The 25,513-nt window shown below is 44.8% G+C and overlaps 1 protein-coding gene across 19 annotated transcripts in view; it reads left to right on the top strand.

Annotated features, from left to right (window-relative positions):
• Nucleotides 1–25,513, top strand: part of DTNA (dystrobrevin alpha) — a 354,562-nt gene that overhangs the window by 157,858 nt on the left and 171,191 nt on the right. For all 19 annotated transcript variants that reach the window (XM_077270435.1, XM_077270433.1, XM_077270447.1 and 16 more), the window contains exon 2: nucleotides 15,537–15,604. In XM_077270435.1, the coding sequence (XP_077126550.1) occupies nucleotides 15,538–15,604 (67 nt within the window). In that variant the 5' untranslated portion in view covers nucleotide 15,537. The remainder of the gene's footprint in view (nucleotides 1–15,536; nucleotides 15,605–25,513) is intronic.

Raw genomic sequence — 25,513 nt, forward strand, 5'->3', positions numbered from 1 at the left:
CCTGTGCCCTCTTAAAAGAGATGTACAATTATGTCACAAGGTTGATGCAGGTGTCCATGAGTTGCATGTCACCAAGCACCTAACAAAGCCTCTAAGTCTGCCATGGTTGGATATCTATTAGGCCATGTCTTTGGCACCGTCTCATAGATATGTCTACCACTGACTAGCAACAATGCTTTAGTATTCTGAATATATATTATCGTTGTGTCGTGATCGGAAGAACGGGATGTAGAGTGCCCTAGTGAGAATAAGAAATAAATAGTTTATAGAAATAAAAATGTGCACAAACATCAATCAGCTCTTTCATAAAAGTTATTTTATTCAGCTGAAGTGTTAAAAAATATAAATATTGCTTAATTACGATAATACATATAATATATATTTTTAAAATGGGCTTTGTACAATGTAAATAAAAATGGAGAAATGTGTGGCTGTACCCTAAACTTATGTCAGGTTGTGTTTACAGTTTGCAGTCAAAAAGCTAACGGGGCAATACATTTTCTGATTACATTTCTGTATAAAAGTCTTAAACTATCTATTTTCAGATTGTCACTTACTTTACAGGCAGTGGAGACTGGTGTTGGCTTACAAGATGTCACCCGGCCTCTGTAATGTTAGTAGCATTAAATATTTAATAGTTTATGTACAAAATTACATTTATCCTTTCCTTGTCCAAGCTTGTCTTCTACAGTCCTAGAAGTTGCACAAGTATGAGTTGGTAATAGCAGTAATATCTAGATATTCATGCCCAAGATTATTGCAGCTAAAGGTTTGCCAATGTTAGTCTTCCAGATAAATGATAATTTTCTGTGTAATGTATACCGTATATATTTCAATACACACATGCATGCATATGTATATTATAGAATTGATGTAATGGAACATGTCACCAGGTAAATGTCATGATACCAGCTATGGTGTGAGGTTCTCACCACCATTCAAAATACTCTCAGGGGTTAACTAACAAATATAGCCTGGAGGGGTCCCCAAATATTAAAATATAACCTTTAATCAATTATTTAAAGGACAAATATCACAAACAAACCAAATAAAGAGCTCGTGCAAACCAGTGCTTATTAAAAAAATGGTTTGGTCTCATCTCTGTTGATGGACAAAAGATCCCGGCCTCCTTCTGGAACTACCTCGCTGAGAAATGGATCCACACAAAAAAAAGGGGAATATATATTGGGAGAGAGACATAAGTGGAATGTAATGATTTCTTAGACTCCCTGCCGTGCCCCAGTATTGCTCCTGTCCTAACATGGACAGGCCCCAAGTGGACCCTATAGTCATACCTCCAATGATATGGGGCTAAATACTCCCTACGCGTTTCTTCCTCAATGGTGGGGATTCATCAGGGGAGTTAATATAAAGATTTGGGAAGTACGAAAAAACTAATCCTGCCTGTAAAGGCCCCGTCACACATAGCGAGATCGCTGCTGAGTCACTAGTTTTGTGACGCAACAGCGACCTCAGTAGCGATCTCGCTATGTGTGACACATACCAGCGACCCGGCCCCTGCTGTGAGATCGCTGGTCGTGTCGGAATGGCCTGGACCTTTTTTTGGTCGTTTAGGCCCCGCTGACATCGCTGAATCGGTGTGTGTGACACCGATCCAGCGATGTCTTCACTGGTAACCAGGGTAAACATCGGGTTACTAAGCACAGGGCCGATGTCCGTCAGGTCCCTTGCCGTCTGCTTCCCACACTGACTGAGCGCCGCAAAGTGAAAGTGAAAGTACAGCACAGCGGTGACGTCACCGCTGCGCTCTGCTCTCACTGTACGGCGGCACTCAGTCAGAGCAGGAAGCAGACGGCAAGGGACCTGACGGACATCAGATGGTGAGTATGTACTGTTTGTTTTTTTTGGTAACCAGGGTAAACATCGGGTTACTAAGCGCGGCCCTGCGCTTAGTAACCCGATGTTTACCCTGGTTACCCGGGTGCTGCAGGGGGACTTCGGCATCGTTGAAGACAGTTTCAACGATGCCAAAGTCGTTCCCCTGATCGTTGGTCGCTGGAGAGAGCTGTCTGTGTGACAGCTCCCCAGCGACCACACAACGACTTACCAACGATCACGGCCAGGTCGTATCGCTGGTCGTGATCATTGGTAAATCGCTATGTGAGACGGGGCCTTAAGTCAAAAAAGGCCCTGCAGTGGCAAGGTGCCAGGTCAGAGAAAGTGACTGTCCGTGTCACTGTCAAAAGATGAGTCCCAGGTAAATGTCCCATATGAGATAAGACCACCACCTTCCAGCCCTGATATACAGCATTATATAATGTTGTATATATGCCCCCAATCCTGTTCTTAGTCCGGTTCCCCCTCTTCTTGCGATGCAGTCCTCCTCCTTGCTTCCTGTGGATGACGCGTCCTACGTCATCCACACAATGTCCCCGGCATCACACTCCTGCGCAGGCGCAATTCTGTGCCCTGTTGAGAGTAGAGCAAAGTATTGCACAGGCATCGGTAAAGGTCAAAGAGCCCTGGCACATGTGCACTGCAGTACTTTACTGTGCCCTAGTCAGGGCTGAGATGTACGACTGCACAGCAGCACAATGCCAGGAACACAGGAAGCAGATGAGAGGAGGATGGCATCGCAAAAAGAAGGGGGCATCGGACTGAGACAGTGACGCCATCAGATCCGACCGCGCCTTAGGGGAGTATTATAAAAGCATTTTTTCTTGCAGGCCAGACTGAGGACATATATACAGCATATTAGAATTAAAGGTGGTGGCCTTATCCCATATGGGACAAACCTAGTGACTGGTTCCCTTAAACATCTTCCATGACTTGCTCCCCAAGTCAGTGTTCGATATGTGGCTGCAGAGAAAATCTTATTTTGGCCACATAATGTGAGATGCCATCCATCTGCCACTCTGCCCACTACTGCTCAGTTGCACGCACAATCATTCTACAGTAATAAATGCCAATGTTATTCAGCTGTTGGGAGAATGAGCAAATAAATGATGACTCACGCTTTCTAATTTTATGGCTGTTAGAAGAATATGTTCATTAATTACTGTGCCCCAGGAAGGCTCTTGCATTGCCGAATGCTTACAGATTGCTGCATTTTGTAAATGTTTTCCAAATGTAATATGAAAAAAAAATTGCTATTAAGTTGCAATGAATTTCTGCTGTTTGTCACTTTGATTTGGGGAGTGTTCACGACACGGCCTGCATGGCAGGTCCCTGCTTTGTGTCCAGTGCTTGAGAGTAATGGGGTCCAATGACACCCGTGTAATGATAGAGCAGTGGCTTCATCTTCTTATTCCTATTTGCTTATTTGCAGAAATTCTCCACTGCTAAAACCGCAAGTTTGATATGTGTGCCAGCCTAGGGCAGTGTTGCGCAGCTGTCTCCTCCACTGGCACAAATATATGTTCTGCGTAATGTAGAAACCGCAATGCCACTATATGGAAAACGGGGGTTACTAGTTTTATGTCCACAGCCTTTATTCAGCTAGGCAGATGATGTGCTCAATCGGTGTGCTAAACTGTTCAAAGTAGATCACTTCATGAGAAGAGATCTCTGCGCTGTGACAGAGCGATTGATTTACATATAATGAAGCCAGAATGAAATATGGGAACTTGGATAAGGTGTCACCTGTTTCCCGATGTTCGGCTAGGCTACCAATCACCAGGTGAATAAGCAGAATACTTACTCATTGGGTGAAATTATTGTAAAAATCATTATTGCCGAGAACATGACCATCTATGTGCGTAGAACAGTCCTAGTACCAATCGTGCACATAGAAGTATAAGCGTCTTGTCTAAATGTGCTATTAAACCACTGACAATCAACGGTTAATTTACGGACACCATCCACTAGTGTAAACACACTGTTAAAGGGGTTTCCTTTAAATATGTTTTATTTTATTTTTTTATTAAAGTTTTGTATGTTGAAGGATATATACAGTACAGACTTCTGCTCGAGCTTCCGAGATCTCTCCGCTGCCGCTCTGTTCTTTATTTAATGGCTGAAGCAGTGCTGTCACTATTACAGTGCACATGACTGCTGCACAAGAGAAACAATAAGGCTGTGTTCACACCTTGCAATTTTGCTGCATTTTTTTTAAATACAAATTTGGCAAAGTCTGAGATTTCAGAAATCTCATGCACACATTGGTTTATTTTCGTAACTGATTTGGAATGCTTTGTTTTTGCAAACTGCGGCATGTCACTTCTTTCAGCGTTTTTTTCAGCATATTTGCAGTGTTTTTTCACCCGTATGAAACAATAGGTAAGTGCAAAAATGCATAAAAAAGGCAGGTATCGGTTTTTGCTGCATTTTTGGTGCAAAAACCTAAGGAAGTTAAATCATGCTTTTTGGGGGGCCACTAAACTTTATCAACATGAGACAACAAAAACACAGCAGCAAAAACACAGCAAACCCTGCTTTTTGTAAGTAGTTTTTTTACTGCCAAGAGAGCAGGTTTTGCCTAAGGAAAAAACTGAGCAAAAACGCAACATGTGAACATAAAAAAGGATTTCAGTTTTTTCAGTGCCAGCGCCGAGAAATATATCTTTGAAGCCATGTGCACATATGATACACTTTATTGAGCCCGGGGGAAATTACAGGAGGCTGGGGGTGAATTTGGGGCATCCCGATGCACTGTGAGTATAAGTTGACTATGCTTCTGTGTCCCACAAAGAACAACTCCTCAAATCTTCATTCTTTGGACTGTGTTTCCCTTGTAAGCAGGTTGCGGAATGCAGTGACACACAGAAGTCAGAGCAAGGGTAAACAAATATAACAGTTTTAATTTAACTGGGATAACTCCTCGCAGGGAGGTGCAGGGTTAAATGGGGAGAATAACAGTCCAATGGTAAAGGATAGGAACAATAAATCAGATAATGGCAGTTCTTGTGAATACTGCAGGGGAGTCAATAGGGCCAACAATGGCTGGTGCTGTGCTGGTACAAGAGGGCTCAGTTGGTAACGGTGGTCCGTCTTCTGGCAGCAGCTATGCGGCCGGAGCAAATAAGGCTACTTTCACACTAGCGTCGGCACGGGGCCGTCAGCCCGATGTGCCGATGCCCGTTCTGAAAATAATGCCTGACATGGGCAGCGGAAGCAGTTTTACAACGCTTTCGCTGCCCATTGTGAAGTCCAGGGAGGAGGGGGCAGAGTTCCGGCCGCGCATGCGCGGTCGGAAATAGCGGTCCCGACGCACAAAAAAAGTTACATGTATCTTTTTGGGGCCGACGCTTCCAGTGTGCGACGCTTGCGACGTATGGACATACGTCGCAATGTGCCGCTAATGTAAGTATATGGGCAAAAAAACGCATCCTGCGGGCACGTTTGCAGGACGCGTTTTTTTGCCACAGCGGCGCATTGCGACGTATTCCAGACGACGCTAGTGTGAAAGTAGCCTAAGGCCGCCGCACAATCAGAGTCTCCTGTGGGCGAGAAGGTATATGCTGGTAGGGTGGACTGAAAACGTCTGTCCAGTACCCAGTTCTTGCTTTGTGGCACGTGTGCTGTATTCTCGGTCACAAAGCACACGGCACCTCGCTCTGTCAGCTATGCACTGTACTTCTCTCTCCATGCTGCGCGCTGCCTGTTCCCGCCAAGACTGAAGCGCCGACAACAGCTGGTGCGATGTTTCTCCAACGAGGTCCTGCAGACCATGGTCTGACGACGAGGGCAGCAGTGAACAGTTCAGAACTCTGCCCTGGCTGTTAGGCTGGTGTGCGGCGCTTAACTGAATAGGGCTCCCGGCTCTTTCCTTATTACTGCGGTGGGCTCCGGCAGTGTCCTGGCATCAGATCGGCCGCATGTTGTTGCGGCCTGGCTGCGCACCCCTCAGAGCCGGCTGCACACGCACCTTGCTTCTGTCCCCGATGGCGGGAAGCTGCCCAACGCTGTGCTCTCTTTTACTTATAACCGCACCCCCAGCTTCCGGGTCAGGGAACCTGTCTGGGCCTTTTTGCCTTCCCCCGGACAACATGGGACGCAGCCTCAGCAGTTCCAGACCCGGTCTGGCACAAGTACCCGCAGTCCGGTCTTCCTCCTTACAACCTTATTAAAGTAAATGGTTCTATCAGGGAGCAGATTTGATCCTTTTTTTTTTTTGGAGTCGAAGACATGACCCCCTGGATTGGGTGCTCAGCGTAGAGTACCAGTATAATGGTATGCTTTCTATTCTATTTTCTCGACTTTGTGATTTAGAAATTTGATGGGTACCTTCATTGTAAAAAATGTGGAAAAAAAAAAGATCTATTGTGGTCATATGACAGCCCAAGTACATGGCTCACCAGCGTATTGTTATCAGAGCTATGTCTTTTTTAATGAGATTTATCTACTAAAATGCTTGTGCATGCCCTCGTCAACTCCCGTCTCAACTACTACAACATCCTTTTCTGCAGCCTCCCTGCTAACACCCTTGCACCTCTCCAGTCCATCTTTAACTCTGCTGCCCGAATAATTCATCTCTCTCCTCGCTACTGCTCCGCTTCCCCTCTCTGCAAATCTCTTCACTGGCTCCCATTCCCTCAGCGTAACCAGTTCAAATTACTAATACTGACCTACAAAGCCATCCATAACCTGTCTCCTCCATATATCTCTGAACTAATCTCCTGATATCTTCCCTCACGTAATCTCCGGTCCTCCCAAGACCTCCTTCTCTCCTCCACACTTATTCGCTCCTCACCCAACCGCCTCCAAGACTTCTCCCGAATATCCCCCATCCTCTGGAACTCTCTGCCCCAACACGTCCGACTATCAACCACATTCGGATCCTTCAGACAGAACCTGAAAACTCAGGCAAGCCTACAGCCTGCACTGACCCCGCTGCCTCCTCACCACTACCGAAGCTACCGCCTCACCAACACCGGAGATCCTGCAACCCCCAACCTACTGTCTCCTTCCCCACCATCCAGTAGAATGTAAGCCCTGTGAGATTGCGCTCACTGCATTTGTTGGGGGACACTCACTTGGCAACGGGATATTCACACGGGCACGATTTTCCACTTAAACAGTCTATGTGGGTTTATTTCTTCAAGGAAATGATGAGGAATCCAGCTCAACGAGAGAGTGAAAAAAAACCTTTTCTTTATTCACTTGGAAAATGTGTTCAGTGGAGGATAAAAACATCAGCAATTACAGAGCATAAGATGCGATACTAACGCATTTCTGGTGACCAAGCACCCTTAGTCATGATTTCTTACAGCATAAACCACCAAAACCAACAACAGATCGACTATCTTTACATCAGGCTTCTCATCATTAGCTTGCATCACTAAACACGCTGATCCTTATCTGACCAGTTGCCGTGGGTGACCGCACAGTTCATAGAATATCATAAGCACTAACAGTCTATGGTACCTTACGGGAGCTCCTGCTCCACCTGCTGTCGTTTTTTTTTTTTTTTTTAAGCTGATGGAGCTTATACAGATTATTTTGACAGTAATTATAATCATTTTACCATTTACAGTGAATGTAGCCAATGTGTTCTTACCAGAATTATGGGCTGTAGACATATATCACTTATAATGCTTTATTATAGTTTCCGAATGTGCCCATAAAAATATTCTCTGTGATTTTTATTTTTTTTTCTTTAGCTTTCCAGAAAAAGTCAAGTTGGAAACTCTGGCTAAAACGGACCCCCACTCCTCCATTTACTGTAGTAAAACGGGAACATCACTGTATCATGGGATAATTTATTTTTTAATAAATAGGGGTCTTATATTAATACAACATAAAATATATTAACATTTCTACATTTGTCGAAATTTCTATGAAAGATAAGTTAATTAACCAATATGAATTACATAATAGTTTTTCAGACTGTATTCGGTACGTTTCCACTGACTTCAACTCCAGCGCCCAGTTAGTAAGGAGCTAGGGCCTGGGGGGGGGGGGTTCAAGTTCACACACAGTATAACAGTATAAGATAGAACCTTTTGCACTGTTCTGAAAATCTTTACAGAAATCCATGGTGACACAACAAGGGTTAAAAGCAGATTATGATGCATATTTTGTGTTTCGATGTTTGACTCTTTTTCATTATAGAAACACTGTCCCCCTTAACTAATGCAAGCTCTCAAAAGGCCGTGTACCCTCTACCTCAAGAGACTACTTCTCCCTAAAGACAGATTTGGCAGCTGCTCCAGTATCTGCCTTTACATGACTGCTGGGCACACATGGACTGCTCAGTAACTGCCTTTACATGACTGCTGGGCACGCATGGACTGCCCAGTAACCGCCTTTACATGAGTGCTGGGCATGCATGGACTGCTCAGTAACCGCATTTACATGACCACTGGGCATGCATGGACTGCTCAGTAACCGCCTTTACATGACTGCTGGGCACACATGGACTGCTCAGTAACCGCCTTTACATGACTGCTGGGCACGCATGGACTGCCCAGTAACCGCCTTTACATGACCGCTGGGCATGCATGGGCTGCTCAGTAACCGCCTTTACATGACTACTGGTCACGCATGGACTGCCCAGTAACCGCTTTTACATGACCACTGGGCACGTTTGGACTGCCCAGTAACCGCCTTTACATGACCGCTGGGCATGCATGGACTGCCCAGTAACCGCCTGAACATTACTGCTGGGCCCTCATGGACTGCTTGTGCCAATCACCTCTATTGTTGCTGCCCAAGTATCCTAGAGCTGGTCCGTGTAAATGCATAATTAAAGGTTAAAAAAACCACTAGTTGTTCACACACAGCAGGCTTGGCTATACAAGATAAGAATTGACTTAAAAAAAAAAAGTGATTTGATTTACCCTCATTGCCTTCAGTTTTTTAGAGGTTTGGTTAATAATGTGACTTATTGACCTTGTATGCCTGAGAAGATCAGATAGTCTGAGATCATTATCAGATGACCAGGTGACAGCCCCTTATGGTGGTTGGCCTTAGTAGGACCGCTGTTTTCCCACCACTATTCCGCCCGATACAAGGGCGTTGGGGTTTGATCATTGTGTATAACCTTCCTTGCTGATTGCATTATACATAGACTTGTGTAGGAGCACAACATGTGCATGGATATCAGAGAGGATGTGAAAATCACATTGACTTGCAAAAGGCTTAAATAATTCATAAAAACATTTTTGATTCGTATGAATTAAGCATTTCTCCTTGTTTCCTGCACCGTGAGGATGAGCGGAGCATTATTCATAGCTATTCTAGGGTCCCTTCTTGTGAGTTGGAAGTCAGCGTTTTGTACAGCAGTAGCCATGAAAATGTTATTTTAGTTGACGTTTGTTTAGTGGAAATGCTGTCTGGAATAACTTACCAAACGGAAGTAAGATAGGCTCCTGTTCTACTCAGAACTAAACACGGTGAGGAGAATATGATAAGAGCTGGTGGATGTGAATTTCAGAAGTGGTCCATAATACTTTCAGAAACCTGGTATAGTTATTAGCCCCCTCATCACCTCTTAGATCTGACTTATGAGAAACTCCATAGGTTAATTAACTGTGATACAGCAATGTTACTATTTTACTACAATAAATTTGTTATTACTATTGGCCACTTACAAAGGAGTCAGAATCTTGGTTTGCTGACTCCACAGCCCTGCTTACTAAGACTCAGCCACTTAAAGGGTTTGTTCGCTACTTGACAGTCCCTTATTAATAGCTCAATTATGCAGCCTAAATAGAAAAACTGTGCAGTTACTTCCCAGTAGAGACAGCACTGAGATAGGAGGTGTTGGGTTGTTGAAATGATGCCGGTCCGGTTGGTACGTTTGTGCTATGGCTTGGCTCTGTTAATAAGGGTTTGTGAAGAAGTGGACCTCAGCTGTAATGCATGTATTGTAGTTCTCTGGTAACTCTTATTTTAATAATTAATCATTTTGCACTTGCGTTACTGGAATTTTACTCTCTGTACCCTCGATCTCTAATAAGCCTGTGATAGACTAGTGTTCATATACTGCAGCCAATCTGAAGAGCAGGGCAAAAGAGAGCAGCTGCCTGAACCAAAGATGAGACGTGGGTAATACATGATAACTTGCTGATCTCTGGTGGGGTCTAACCTTTGGGACCCCCCCCCCCCCCCCCCCCCCCCCCCCCGCAATCCGGAGAATTATTCACATCACAAGCCCATACATTGCTTATGGGACTGCTGGAAGGACCAATTACAATTCTCAGAGGAGCCGCACATGCTTTAATCTCACTCAATTCCCATGTCACTCTGTAGTTTTGGGAATCGGTAAGAACCCAGAGATCTGCAAGCAGGGGCGTAACTACCGCGGTCGCAGCGGTCGCCATTGCGACCGGGCCCCGCAGGTCAGGGGCCCCGGCAGGCTCGGACTGGCCCACCGGGGAGGGCCCCCACTGCTCCGGGGGCCCCCCTGGCCGCCCCCCACCCACCCTCCTTGAAGACGATACTCACCCTGCTGCCTGCTCCAGCGATGGTCTCGGCGTCTGCTCTGCACTGCATCTTCTTCCTGCTTGTGCGGTCACGTGGTACCGCTTCATTAAGGCCATGAATATGCGCATATTCATGACTTTAATCAGTATCACATGACCGCACCAGCACAAGCAGGAAGAAGATGCAGTGCAGAGCAGATGCCGAGACCATCGCTGGAGCAGGCAGCAGGGTGAGTATCGTCTTCAAGGAGGGTGGCGGCCGGGGGGCCCCCGGAGCGGCGGGTGCCCCTGGAGCAGTGGGGGACACTGGGGGGGGGGGGCAGAATGCTGGAGACACACACTGGGGCAGAATGCTGGAGACACACACTGGGGCAGAATGCTGGAGACACACACTGGGGCAGAATGCTGGAGACACACACTGGGGCAGAATGCTGGAGACACACACTGGGGCAGAATGCTGGAGACACACACTGGGGCAGAATGCTGGAGACACACACTGGGGCAGAATGCTGGAGACACACACTGGGGCAGAATGCTGGAGACACACACTGGGGCAGAACGCTGGACAGACTGGGGGCAGAACGCTGGACAGACTGGGGGCAGAACGCTAGACAGACTGGGGGCAGATTGTTGGACACACGGGGGTAATATGCTGGACACACTGGGGCAGATTGCTGGACACACTGGGGCAGATTGCCAGACATACTGGGGCAGATTGCTGGATACACTGTCTGGAGGCAATGCTGGACACACTGGGGCAGATTGCTGGACACACTGGGGGCAGGACTGGAGGCATGGGCAGAATGTAGATACAGGGCATGATTGGAGACACGGGGCAGAATGAAAGACATGGGGCAGGATTGGATCATGGGCCAGGATGGATACGATGGGGCAGGATGGGGAGATCATACTGTCAGCTAATTTTCCTTACAATCTTTTCTTTTTAGGGGATGCAACATGAAAGTTCATCTTTTGAGGGTAAGCTGTTGTTTACAACACTTTTTTCTTATCTTTCGGAAATGTTTTTTTTGCAATAGATATTTACTTCTTAGTTTAACATTGTATGCGTGTGTCTGTATATCATTTTTTTTTTTTGGGGGGGGGGGGGGGCCCCATTCAAAAGTTCGCACCGGGGCCCGCAGGACTGTTGTTACGCCCCTGTCTGCAAGGTATTACCTATCCCACAAATAGGTGAGAACTTCATATTTTCATACTAACCATTTAATGACAATTTTTGTGATATAGATCCATATTTTATCAGAAATCACCAGGTTTTGGCCACCATGTTTTCTTCTTAGGTTGCTATTCTTTCGGATATTTAGATCAATGACTTTAGCCCGTAGAAGTGACCTGAAAATAACATACAGGGCTATGGCTTGTTCATATTCCCTGCCTCTTCTCTCTATCAGTCACCAGAAAATAGCAGTACAAAAGTGAAATTTCTGCTGATGGCTTCTCAGTAAATGAAGAAACTGTTAATTAGGAAAATAACCCTATGCTTTCACAATGGAAAGTGGGTTGAAGGTGCAATATACATTGCACAGGATAAAATGCAGCAAAAATCTAATAGTCATTGAAAGGGAACCAAACCAGTCCAATCTGCAGGCATCAATCAGAGCCTGGCTCAGAGCGTACCAGAGAAAACATAGCTTGAAAACTGGCTGTGGACAATATGCAGAGAGGAGACTAGTCTGGAGCTCCCCATCCACCAGCCAGCTTTTCCAGGAGATGCTCCAGGTGATTGACAGGTCTGTCACTGGTTACACACATGGAAGAAACTTGCCAACTACTTGGATTGGCACAGGAGAAAGTCGCCCATTGGCGGCACCGGGTTAGTCTCGTCTCTGCCTATTGACACCGGTTCTTGAGACTATATTTTCTCTGAAACCCCAAAGCATTTCATAGAATAATATACCTGGCTGCAATCATTTAGCCAGACTTTGATTCATGCTGTCCGTAGTTTGGGCAGAATGAATAGAATGACTGGTTCTCTTTAAAGTGAATCCTGTCTTCCAAACTCCTTGTTCAATGTTTGGTTTTCTAAATCTTAGATTAAAAAGGATTGTGTAATTTGTACACCTGCCGTCTACTTAGGTGGTCCGTGAATTATCGACATAGGCTTTGGAGAAAAAGGCAGATTTACTGCAATGAGGAAAGTTTAATTAGGTTTGGCAGCTTCTAAAAACTTTTTTATTTTTCTGTGGGCTCAGACTTATCTTGTGCGATAGCTGTATGCACTTTGAGTAATATTAATAAGTACAAACTTGCCAAGTGCTAGGATTAGCTGTAAGCCACTGCAGCAAATCAGAATGCATGAAACCAGATGCCTTTAAGAATTTTTTCCATATTTGAAAACTTCTAATCACAGTTCCTCGAGCATACCAAATTCTGAGCCCTTACTATTGAGAGACGATTATAACGCTGTCATGATGCATGTTGAATTCAGAATGGCTGGAATTATTCTGCTGTCAGGTATATATGGACCTTTTTGTATTCATGATGTATTGAATTCATGGTGTTACAATTACAATTTTTTTCTGTGTGTACGGTTATGGACTATAAGATGAAAAAAAAAATGATTGAGCGTGTGCAGTCACCTGAAACGCGTCGATGTACCATGTAACGTGTCGCTGATTCTGTTTTATCCTCCACCGAGCTCTTTCAGTGAATAAAGAAGTTCATTGAGCTGGATTTTCTCCTGTTGTGTGACTCTAAGATGAACCCAAATTTGTAGGACAATCCCCTGCTTCTCTCAGACATTTAGGCTATGTGCACACGTTGCAGATTCCCTGCGGATCCGCAGCTTTTTTTTCCGTGCAGAAACGCTGCAGATCTGCAAGTGATTTACAGTACAATGTAAATCAATGGCAAAAAAAAAATTCTGTGCTAATGGTGCGGAAACATCCGCACAGAAAACACCGCGGATTAAAAGAAGGAGAATGTCAATTCTTTGTGCGGATCTGCAGCATTTAAGCACCCATTCCATAATAGAAATCTGCAGGGGTAAAAACACATGAAATCCGCAACAAAAACGCACAAAACCTTACAAAATCCGCATAAAAAATGCTCAGATTTTGTTATGTGTTTTTTTGCCAAGAGATGCAGAATCCGCACAGAAAATTCCACAGGCAAATCCGCAACGTGTGCACATAGCCTAGGGGCACTTCTTTTTAGAAATGATCTGCTCTCACAGTTGTATCTTCTACCTTTAACTGCCATGATAATGTTTTGCAGTAACTTTTCACATCATTTCTATCTTTAGTATCTGTTCAGTATATTTAACATTGAAGATCAAAGACGAAAATAATACTTTCCCATTTAAAAATATGTTCAGGAGATATTCCCACCGACATTTATCGTGTCTACCGTGGATTGCTCATAAATCAGTGGATGCCTAGACACCTACTGCTAAGTGAGAAAGCCAGTAACTCCTATATAGAGTGGTATACAGTAGATGAGTAAATGGGATCTCCAAGAGTAGACATTTAATGAGGTCAAGTGACTAGTGCCATAGAGACAAAGTTTCCTACTTAAATGTTTGTTTGTTGTCTCCTGGTGAATGACACATATCAGACATATAGCACACATAGCCAAAAACCGTATCTAAAGGGTGCGTAATAAGTGAGTCAAGATCATGTATAGCTTTATCTGTATATTACGTGAGCTACAATTTTATCTTTCTTATTAAGCTGATATCAATGGAAAGGATGGGAATCCCCAAAATTGCTTGCTTTGACTTTTTCTGCATTTTCAATAGATTTAACTGTGGAGAGCAATTAATACGAATAGTTATCTCTCCATTCCCTTCCTAGCTGAATGCGGTGCCCATCTTTAATGGTATAATGTGGATTGGTGAATCCTCTCTGACAGACAGGTATATTGAAAAAAACATAGACATATGATTTTAGAGAGTAATTTTTCTGGACATTTTTTTGTGCATTTTGATGTTTTCATGTACAGTTTTTTTTAATGGGGTTGTGCTGATGACTACAGTATAATCCCATTTGGGCCAAACTCCATTTTTGCAAAGTGTTGGTGTTGTGTTAGAGACCAGGTTCCTGTATATTTTGTAGGTAGTTTAGTATTATGTAGGTATGTTACTGTGAGGTTATGTTGCTGTTGGTTTTTTAAGTCATCACTTTTTAAATCCTTTTAAATCCACCATTTGTGGTTACTTGATTATTTTACTTAATGAATGTTACTAAAATAGAAACCTTTTATGACTCCAAAAGATTGTTATTATGATTGTCAAGTTTATCAAAGCCACCTTAAAAAAAAAAAAAAAACTAAAAATTCAGGTTTGTTGACCTTAACCCTTCTCATGCTCATAGGACCCGATGAAGCTCTGATCTTTTGCTGCTGTTTGTAGGGTCCTTGCACTGAGTGTCTTAGTTGTCCATACCATCGCGTGAGTCATTACAAATATCTGGCAAGTAAGACATCCGCTCTTCAGGATAGTAGTGAAGGACTGATTCTCTCCGCAGAATCACAAAGATTTATTTTTGACCACTGCGTTCCCTCCATGGCAGTCCTGCAGATCCCTCCAGAACAAGAGCCTGGCCATCAGAATTAGACCCCAGCGCCTGGGACCTCTTTGAGCAATGTCGGACTGGAGTGCCAAGAGCCCACCAGTAACTAAACCCAGGGCCCCATTTTTCAGCTACATGCAAATGTGACATTATCCTCAATTACAAATGTATGAGCTGGTAGATTGGTATATGATTTAGACTGCTCATGTAAGAGGGGGTGGCCTCTTGCACAGGGGCCCACCGGAGAATGCCCCTGCTCTCCTGTGGGTCAGTCCAAACCTGCCTTTGATTCTGACATTTCCAGGCTTAGCTGAATGTGTACTGTATAAATGATGTTAAATATATTATGTAATTTATCGTTTGTTGTATATTTCTGAATGTCTTGTTGTAATGACCTTCTCAAAGTGTAATGCTTATAAATAATGTGACATTCTTAGATAATCGCTCAATTTATTGTAATGAGCGCCTTTATTTAGCATCATACACAAGGAATATGTTGGTGTTTTCACATAACTGAGTTATCAAATCTCTTCAATAGCCTAATAAATTTAGATATGTTATGTAAATGTGTTGAATCTTTCTCTAAAAATGAATCTTTTTTAATGTCTTGCAATAAATATCCTCCTCTTGTTTCGCTTCTCATCTCCTCGTGCTTCATCTTGAATTTGTTTCTTTACAGAATGATTGAAGACTGTGGGAAAAGGGGGAATAACATGGCCGACAGAAGGCAGTTGTTTGCAGAAATGCGTGAGTAGCATCTTTTAGCTTTTACATTTTTGTAGTCCTGTTTTACAGATGGACTGGATTAAAGGAGTATTCCAGCCAAAGTCATTTAGTCAGATAGTCGGGGGTCCTAATGCTGGGAGCCCTGGGGATCTTTAGAACAAGGGATCCTGGTTCCTTGCTCTCCATTTTTACCTTAACTAAATGATTGCAGAAATAAAAAGTCTGAGAATGAGTTGTGTGCTTTGTAAGTCTATGGAAGCAGTGTAGACAGAAGCGCTGCACTCAGTTGTTTCCGGTAATGGAAACGAATTTAAGTGGAGTAACAGCACAGCTATAGTCTAATGCTGGTACATTATCTATGTATCTGTCTCCTGTGTGTAACTGGGGGGTGATTGTTAAGGTACCGTCACACTAGGCGATATCGCCAGCAATCCGTGACGTTGCAGCGACCTGGATAGCGATATCGCTGTATTTGACACGCAGCAGCGATCTGGATCCCGCTGTGAAATTGCTGGTCGCTGCTAGAAGGTCTGCACTTTATTTGGTCGCTAGGTCGCCGTGTATCGCCGTGTTTGACAGCAAAAGCAAGGATACCAGCGATATTTTACACTGGTAACCAGGGTAAACATCGGGTTACTAAGCGCAGGGCCGCGCTTAGTAACCCGATGTTTACCCTGGTTACCAGCGTAAAAGTTAAAAAAACAAACAGCACATACTCACCAGCGCGTCCCCCAGCCTCTGCTTCCTGACACTGACTGAGCGCCGGCCCTAAACTGAAAGTGAAAGCACAGTGGTGACGTCACCGCTGTGCTGTTAGGGCCGGAGCTCAGTCAGTGTCAGGAAGCAGAGGCTGGGGGACGCGCTGGTGAGTATGTGCTGTTTGTTTTTTTTAACTTTTACGCTGGTAACCAGGGTAAACATCGGGTTACTAAGCGCGGCCCTGCGCTTAGCAACCCGATGCTTACCCTGGTTACCCGGGGACCTCGGCATCGTTGGTCGCTGGAGAGCGGTCTGTGTGACAGCTCTCCAGCGATCAAACAGCGACGCTGCAGCGATCGGCATCGCTGTCGCTATCGCTGCAGCGTCGCTTAATGTGACGGTACCTTTACACACAGGAGACTGATTGCTTCAAAATCCACAAAAAAGGATGATGGCAAACTTGAAAAATACTCTTGAGTTAAATTTTGCATGTCTATAAGTGACTAATAACACAGCTTTGATGGCTTTGGGTTTTTATAGAATATGGACCAGCGCACTAGCTACGTCATCTACTGCACCATCAGGGCAACTGTCATTTGGATTTTTTTTTCCCAAAAAACTGTATAACCTCATTATAGGCAGTCTGTTGGCTCTGAAGTCTGGATTAAAGTAAGCACAGGTCTTAGTAGGAGACTTTGCGCTAATGAAGAGCCAAACCTTTAGTTTAATTTTGTAGTAAAACATATTCATGTTCTCATACAAATGAGGTGCTTGGAGCAACATGATATGGCTCCACGGTTCTAAGCACCCTTCCTTCAACAGTTTTATGATCTGTCACAAGGCTGTCAATCAATAAACTGTGAAACTGTGGGATTAAGGGTGCTTCAGGCCACATGGGCCCCTTCAGGGTGCCCGTAGCACCTCAACTTCATATGAATAGGCTATATTTACCCTGGTGTCATAGAATGTTAGGATCCTGGACCAGATGACCCAGGAGGTCCCTTCCAACTCTGTTTCTCCTTTGGCTTACAAATACGGATGTAAAATACTGACAATATACTGAATGTGAGAACCATGGCCTTAAAGATATCCTTTTGTTTTTTTTCATATTTACTTTTACTGATAAGGAATGCAGATTAAACAGGTTGTCTGGGAATTAACAATTGATGACCTATACATAGAAAAGGTCACTAACACAAGATCTGTGGTGGTCCAAAACCCAACACCCCCACTGACTGCCTAAAATCTACTTTGGCAACAGTTGGATATAGATAATAAAGGGGCAGAACACAGCCCCATACATTGCTTTGTGGCCATGGCCAAGGGCTTTAGTTAATCTCCTACAACTCAGTGGTAGATAAGCAATAGTATTGGGCAGTGGCCACTAAGAAGTTTACCTGGGCTGCTATATTCTGTCACCAGAATGGATTTCAGGTGATCCGTGGGCAGCCGGGTGTTGGATCACCACTAGTCTAATACAGGTCATCAATTGTTAAGTCCTGGACAACTTTTTTAAGTGATTCTGCCAAAAACATTAGAAACATGATACGAATTAGTAGCATTTTTCATGTTTTTAGAAAACACCAGTGATTGTCTTACCGCTGTCTCTAACATCATGTCCTCCCTCTATCTGAAACTGAACCTGTCAAAAACTGAACTCCTCGTGTTCTCTCCCTCTACTAACCTACCTTTGCCTGACATTGCCATCTCCGTGTGCGGTTCCATCATTACTCCAAAGCAACATGCCCGCTGCCTTGGGGTCATCCTTGATTCCGAGCTTACATTCACCCCCCACATCCGATCACTGGCTCGCTCTTCTTATCTGCATCTCAAAAACATTTCTAGAATTCGCCCTTTTCTTACTTTCGACTCTGCAAAAACTCTTACTGTCTCACTTATTCATTCTCGTCTGGACTATTGTAACTCTCTACTAATTGGCCTTCCTCTTACCAAACTCTCCCCACTCCAATCTGTCCTGAATGCTGCTGCCAGGATCATATTCCTCACCAACCGTTACACTGATGCCTCTACCTTGTGCCAGTCATTACACTGGCTACCCATCCACTCCAGAATCCAGTACAAAACTACTACCCTCATCCACAAAGCACTCCATGGCTCTGCACCACCCTACATCTCCTCTCTGGTCTCAGTCTACCACCCTACCCGTGCCCTCCACTCTACTAATGACCTCAGGTTAGCATCCTCAATAATCAGAACCTCCCACTCCCGTCTCCAAGACTTTACACGTGCTGCGCCGATTCTTTGGAATGCACTACCTAGGTTAATACGATTAATCCCCAATCCCCACAGTTTTAAGCGTGCCCTAAAAAACTCATTTGTTCAGACTGGCCTACCGCCTCAATGCATTAACCTAACTATCCCTGTGTGGCCTATTAAAAAACAAACAAAAAAAAACGTAATCAGGTTCCTCGCATCATGTTCTCATACACTTTATGCAGTTAATAGCCCTCTGTGTCTGTACTGCTACATACTTAGGCAGTTAACTGGTTCATGCAGCTTTTTTATGAACACCCGAGCCTTACACTATGGCTGGTCCAAATAACTAAAGCAATTGTTACCATCCACCTCTCGTGTCTCCCCTTTTCCTTATAGTTTGTAAGCTTGCGAGCAGGGCCCTCATTCCCACTGGTATCTGTTTTGAACTGTGATTTCTGTTATGCTGTAATGTCTATTGTCTGTACAAGTCCCCTCTATAAGTTGTAAAGCGCTGCGGAATATGTTGGCGCTATATAAATAAAAATTATTATTATTATTATTATGAGGAAAATTCCACAGTAATGATTCTCTGTTTTTCTAATAAAAGAAAGGACATTGGAGCACAAAATAAACAAAGCTGTAATTTCTAAACTCGCTTTCATAGCAGAAATAGCTGAGAATTTGGAAACACAATTGGGCCAATTCTGTAAAAACCTTTAGATGAAAAAGCCTTAGTGTTGCTCATAGCAACAATCTGATCAATTTTAAAACCTGCCCTTGAAAAATGAACACAGAATATATTTTCAGGCCCAATTGTGTTCAGTAGAATTTTTTTATGACGACATCTATGAACATAAATAATTGGTAGCAGAGGAATGAGAATAATAAGCACTACATAATGGCCATTTTCATACCAATGGGAATTATTACTTTTTGGCTTTATACTAAGGTAAAGGGAATGTGTTAATGGAAAATAACCTTTTTGTTACATTAGGTTTTTATATTAAATGTTTTGGGTTTTATTTTAATTATTACTATTATTTATTTTTTTTTCTATTTTTTTTTCATATCACTATATAAAAATAAAACACATCTCTTGCAATTTTAACCCTGGCGACTAGGCTTAATGCTAGACTTACACTTTTACTACTCAGAATACCTTTCAGCAATCTCATTATCACAGACAGGATTACAATGTCTATTGAAGCAACTACATCTGAGTTAGATTATTGCTGGTAATTTCTACAGTATATAAAGAACAGGCCGTAGGAGTCTATTATTAGTCCTATCCTATGGATAGGTCATCAATGTCTGATCAGTCAAATTTACAAAAGGGAACGGCCATTCAGGCATGTTGATACGTAATCAATACATTGCTGATTTTCCATCCCGATTTTAAAAAAAACAGAGGACATTTACCTGCAAAACAAATGTTCACTTTTTGTAAATGTATAGTGTGATGTAGATTTGCTGCTGATGCTCAGCAAATGTAAAAAAAAAATGTAAGTGTAAGCATTAATTACGTTGAATTAGACTGAATTGGACTGGAATTGACTGGAAGGTAACAGAATACCAAACCTCTGCAATGTTTTGTTTTTTTCCCCTTTTACTCCCATACTACTTTTCTTCTTACAATCTCCTGCAATCCCTCAACCCAGTAAAGAACTAGTCATTTCTCCCTCAATACTCCCCAGCCATCTCACCTTCTCCTCAGAACTGTTCTTCCACATGCAATCCTTTTTCTCCAGACACACACGGCCACATCATGTCATATCCTGCTCCCACCTTCTAACTCTCTGTCTTCTACTCCTCATTGCTGGTGACGTATCCCCAAATTCCGGCCCTCCCCAACACATCCCCACACTCATTTCTAACCCCCATGCCACGATGCTCTACACGTTTTCCCAACCATGACCACCTCATACCCATTCATCCAGCCCCCACTCCCCCGGTCCCCTTACCTGGAGCACTATGGAACGCACGCTCCGTCTGCAACAAACTACCATTTCTCCATGACCTCTTTATCACCAACAAACTCTCCTTCCTCGGCATCACTGAATCCTGACTCGGCCTCTCCAGCTGCGCTTTCCTATGGCGGATTCCACCTCTCTCACACCCCTCGCTACACCAACAAACGTGGTGGAGGAGTTGGCTTGCTCCTGTCCGACACCTGCTCCTTCACTCCAATCCCGCTATCACCCTTCGCTACTCTTTCCTCGTTTGAGGTGCACTCCGTCCTTATCTATTCCCCCTCCAACCTCCAGCTGGCTGTTATCTACCGCCCCCCAGAACTAGCCATCTCCACCTTTCTCGACCACTTCACCACCTGGCTACTTCATTTCCTCTCTGTTGACATCCGCACTATCATCATGGGTGATTTCCATATCCCCATTGACACTTCCACCTCAGCTGCCTCTAAACTTTTATCACTGACTACCTCCTTCGGCCTCACACAATGGTCCTCTGAGGTCACTCACAAAATTGCCACATGCTGGACCTCATCTTCACCTGCCTCTGCTCCTTTACTAATCTCATTAACACACCCCTCCCCCTGTCTGAACACAACCTATGGCAATTCTCTTCCCTCTCCTCTCCTAGTGTGCACCCCCCACTCCACAAACTCACTCACCCTCGCAGAAATCTCAAACATCTCAACTTACAATCACTCTCTGAGTCTCTTCTCCCTCTTACAGACATAGCCTCCCTTCATGACACAGATGCTGCTGCCACTTTTTATAACACCACAATAACGGCAACACTCGATTCGGCCGCCCCGCTCATGCATAGCAAAACTCGTACACTCAACAGGCAGCCCTGGCTGACCAGCCTGACCAAAGAACTGAGACGGGCTTCCAGGATCGCTGAGCGGAAATGGAAGCGATCCCACTCTGCCGACCACTTCACTGCATACAAGCAGTCCCTCGCCAGCTTCAAGTCCACGCTCACTGCCGCAAAACAAACTTACTTCTCATCTCTCATATCCTCCCTGTCTCACAACCCTAAACAGCTTTTCAACACTTTCAATTCTCTACTCCGTCCCCCTGCACCCACTCCCTCCCCTCTCATTTCTGCTGAAGACTTTGATCATATCGATCTTCTGTTTAAAGAAAGAGGCAGAGAAAGCTTTGGCCCACAGCGCCCACTGCCCCTCTTAGCTGCTCAACCCTGCTCCTCCAAAACCAGCTTCTCCACCATGACAGAAGATCAGCTCTCCACCCTCCTGTCAAGATCACACCTCACCACCTGCACGCTTGACCCGCTCCCATCCCACCTCATCCCTATCCTTTCCACAGTCTTCATCTCCATCCTAACGCACCTCTTCAACCTCTCACTCACAACAAGTGTCTTCCCCTCATCCTTCAAGCATGCCAAGATCACACCCATCCTCAAAAAGCCCTCCCTCGACCCATCCTCTGTGTCTAGCTATCGCCCGATATCTCTTCTCCCTTATGCCTCCAAGTTACTGGAGCAACACGTCCATCTTGAACTGTCCTCCCACCTCTCCTCCTGCTCCCTCTTTGATCGGTTACAATCTGGCTTCCGTCCCCATCACTCAACTGAAACTGCCCTAACTAAAGTCACCAATGACCTACTAACTGCCAGGAGCAAGCGTCACTACTCTGTCCTCCTTCTCCTGGACCTGTCTTCTGCCTTCGACACTGTGGACCACTCCCTTCTGCTACAGATCCTCTCATCTCTTGGCATCACAGACTTGGCGCTATCCTGGATCTCGTCATATCTGACAGACCGAACATTCAGTGTCTCCCTCCCCCACAGCACCTCCTCACTTCGCCCCTTGTCAGTCGGTGTTCCCCAAGGCTCTGTTCTAGGACCCCTACTCTTCTCCATCTACACCTTCGGCCTTGGACAGCTCATAGAATCCCACGGTATGCAGTACCATCTCTACACCGATGACATGCAGATCTACCTATCCGGACCTGACCTCACCTCCTTACTTACCAAAATCCTGCACTGTCTGTCTGCTATTTAGGCCTTCTTTTCTGCTAGCTTTCTACAACTGAACATGGACAAAACAGAATTCATCATCTTTCCTGTTATGACCTGGTGGTTAAGGAGCAACATGGGACGAGCTCTGAGGAGATGGTATCTTTACTGACCGCAGTTCCTGAACCTAACACAACACTAGAAGTAGCCGTGGAATGTTTCTGTCACTCCCTAGACATCTCGTCACAGCCGGAGAACTAACTACCCCTAAAGATGGAAACAGGAAAACTATCTTGCCTCAGAGAAAATTCCCAAAGGACAGACAGCCCCCCACAAACATGGACTGTGAGTGGAGAGGGAACTGACATACACAGAATGAAACCAGGATTTAGCAAAGGAGGCCACTTCTAACTAGATAGACAGAATAGGAAAGTATACTGTGCGGTCAGTATTAAAAGCTAGAAAAATCCATCACAGAGTTTACAAAAAAATCTCCACACCTGACTAACGGTGTGGAGGGCAAATCTGCTTCCCCAGAGCTTCCAGCTTAATTGAATACTGACAAGCTGGACTAGAGCAAACATAAAATGAGCTGAATGATTAAGTCCACAGCAAGAGGACAACAAATGAACATGCAAGGACTTATCTTTGCTGAACAGGACCGACTATCAAGGAAATCCAAGGAGAGATCTGAATCCAACCAAGAAACATTGACAGCTGGCACTGGCAGAAGATCAGAGCCAGGCTAAATAGCAGAGCAGGAGAGACGATCAGTGGAAGCAGCTGCTAAGCTAAATCCAAGCAGCAGCAGTTCCACTTAAAACCACCGGAGGGAGCCCATGGGCAGAATTCACAAAAGTGCCATTTACAACCACCGGAGGGAGCCCAAGAACGGAATTCACAACACTTTCCCCCATCTCACTCAACCCCTCCACTAGACCTATCCATCAATGTCAATGGCTGCTCACTTTCCCCAGTCCCACACACCCAGTGCCTCGGAGTGATCCTCAACTCTGCCCTCTCTTTCAAGCCAGATATCCAAGCCCTTGCCTCCTCCTGCCATCTCAGACTCAAAAATATTTCCCGGATCTGCGCATTCCTTGACCGCGACACCACAAAAACACTAGTATATGCCCTTATCATCTCCCACCTTGACTACTGCAACCCCCTACTCTCTGGACTCCCCTCTAGCACTCTGGCACCACTCCAATCCATCCTACACTCTGCTGCCCAACTAATCTACCTGTCTCCCCTCTGTTCCCCAGCCTCTCCCCTATGCCAAGCCGTTCACTGGCTTCCTATCGCCCAGAGACTCCAATTCAAAACCCTCACAATGACATACAAAGCCATCCACAACCTATCTCCTCCATACATCTGTGACATGGTCTCCCGGTACCTACGTACATGCAACCTCCGATCCTCTCAAGTTCTCCTTCTCTACTCCCCCCTCATCTCTTCTTCCCACAACCGCATCCAAGACTTCTCCCGTGCTTCCCCCATACTCTGGAACTCACTTACCCCAACACATCAGACTTTCGCCTACCATAGAAACCTTCAAAAAGAACCTGAAGACTCACCTCTTCTGAAAAGCCTTCAGCCTGCAGTGATCCTCATCCTACGGAACCCCCACACAACCTGCTCTACCCTCTCCTAGTGTATTCCTCACCCATCCCCTGCAGACTGTGAGCCCTCGCGGGCAGGGTCCTCCCTCCTTATGTACCTGTGTGCCTTGTTTTTTTAGCTCATGTTTAATGTATTTGTCTATATTTGCCCCGTATTCACATGTAAAGCGCCATGTAATAAATGGCGCTATAAAAATGTATAATAATAATAATAAAATTCCCTAAGGGACTTTCTCAAAAACCCTGTTAGGGCATTATGAGTTAAGTGACAGGTTCCGAGCTAGTGATTTTCGTCAATTAGCTGAAGCAGAAAGTTGCCATAAAGAGCAGTACCCAATCTGAAGGAAGCAACCGTACTGGAAGCAGATGACCAATTGATTTCTGAGGGCACCACGTATTGCTTAATTTTTCTTGTGGTGATGCTGTAGGGGATGAACACTTGTTACTTAGTTTCCACCATGACTTCTAGCTGCCTGCTTGTGGGTCTAGCAGTGAGAATTGATACACCGGACCCTGGATCTGCAGCCCGGTCAGTATCTGTGATTACTGGATGGGAGCCCTGTGAATTGCCTCCTACCTGAAGGCTTCCACTGCTTCTCTTTTGGTTACCTGGGCTGGCATGACATTAATAATAATAATAATAATAATAATCTTTATTTTTATATAGCACGATCATATTCCGCAGCGCTTTACAGTTTGCACACATTATCATCACTGTCCCCAATGGGGCTCACAATCTAGAATCCTTACCAGTATGTTTTTGGAGTGTGGGAGGAAACCGGAGTACCCGGAGGAAACCCACGCAGACACAGAGAGAACATACAAACTCCTTGCAGATGTTGTCCTTGGTGGGATTTGAACCCAAGACCCCAGCACTGCAAGGCTGCAGTGCTAACCACTGAGCCACCGTGCCGCCCACATTGTGTATTCCTCATTGCTCAATGATGGCATCGCTCCAGCCCAGCGAATCAAAAGGGGAGCCACTGATGCCTTCCGGTAGGAGGCTGTTCACAGGGCTTCCATCCAGTGGTCATGGAATACTGACTTGGCTGCTGGACTGTGGCCCAGTGAATCGATTCTCTCATCTCTATTTTCCAACAATTATTTTCTTTTACTGATAAGTCTTGCCTAGTGTAAAAATAACAACTGCCCCAGTTCTGTTTGACACGTTCCTGTAAGGACACTAAGACTACATTGCATGTGACTGCTGCAGCCAATCGCTGGGCTCAGTCATGATTCCAAGGCTGACAACAAGAGACCTCTGAGCAGTGATTGTCAGCAGCAGTCACGAAAGCTGTAGTCATGATGTCCTTGCTGCGGCCTGTCAGCCCAGACTGAGGGCAGTGCTGGTTAGCCGATGCTGGAGCGGGGAGGGAAAGTACTGCTGTTTTTCTTATATTTACCCTAGGCCTTTAGAGTAAATAAATAATTGTTGGAAAACGCCTTC

The sequence above is a fragment of the Ranitomeya variabilis genome, chromosome 6, assembly GCF_051348905.1.
Source record: "Ranitomeya variabilis isolate aRanVar5 chromosome 6, aRanVar5.hap1, whole genome shotgun sequence".
NCBI lineage: Eukaryota > Metazoa > Chordata > Amphibia > Anura > Dendrobatidae > Ranitomeya > Ranitomeya variabilis.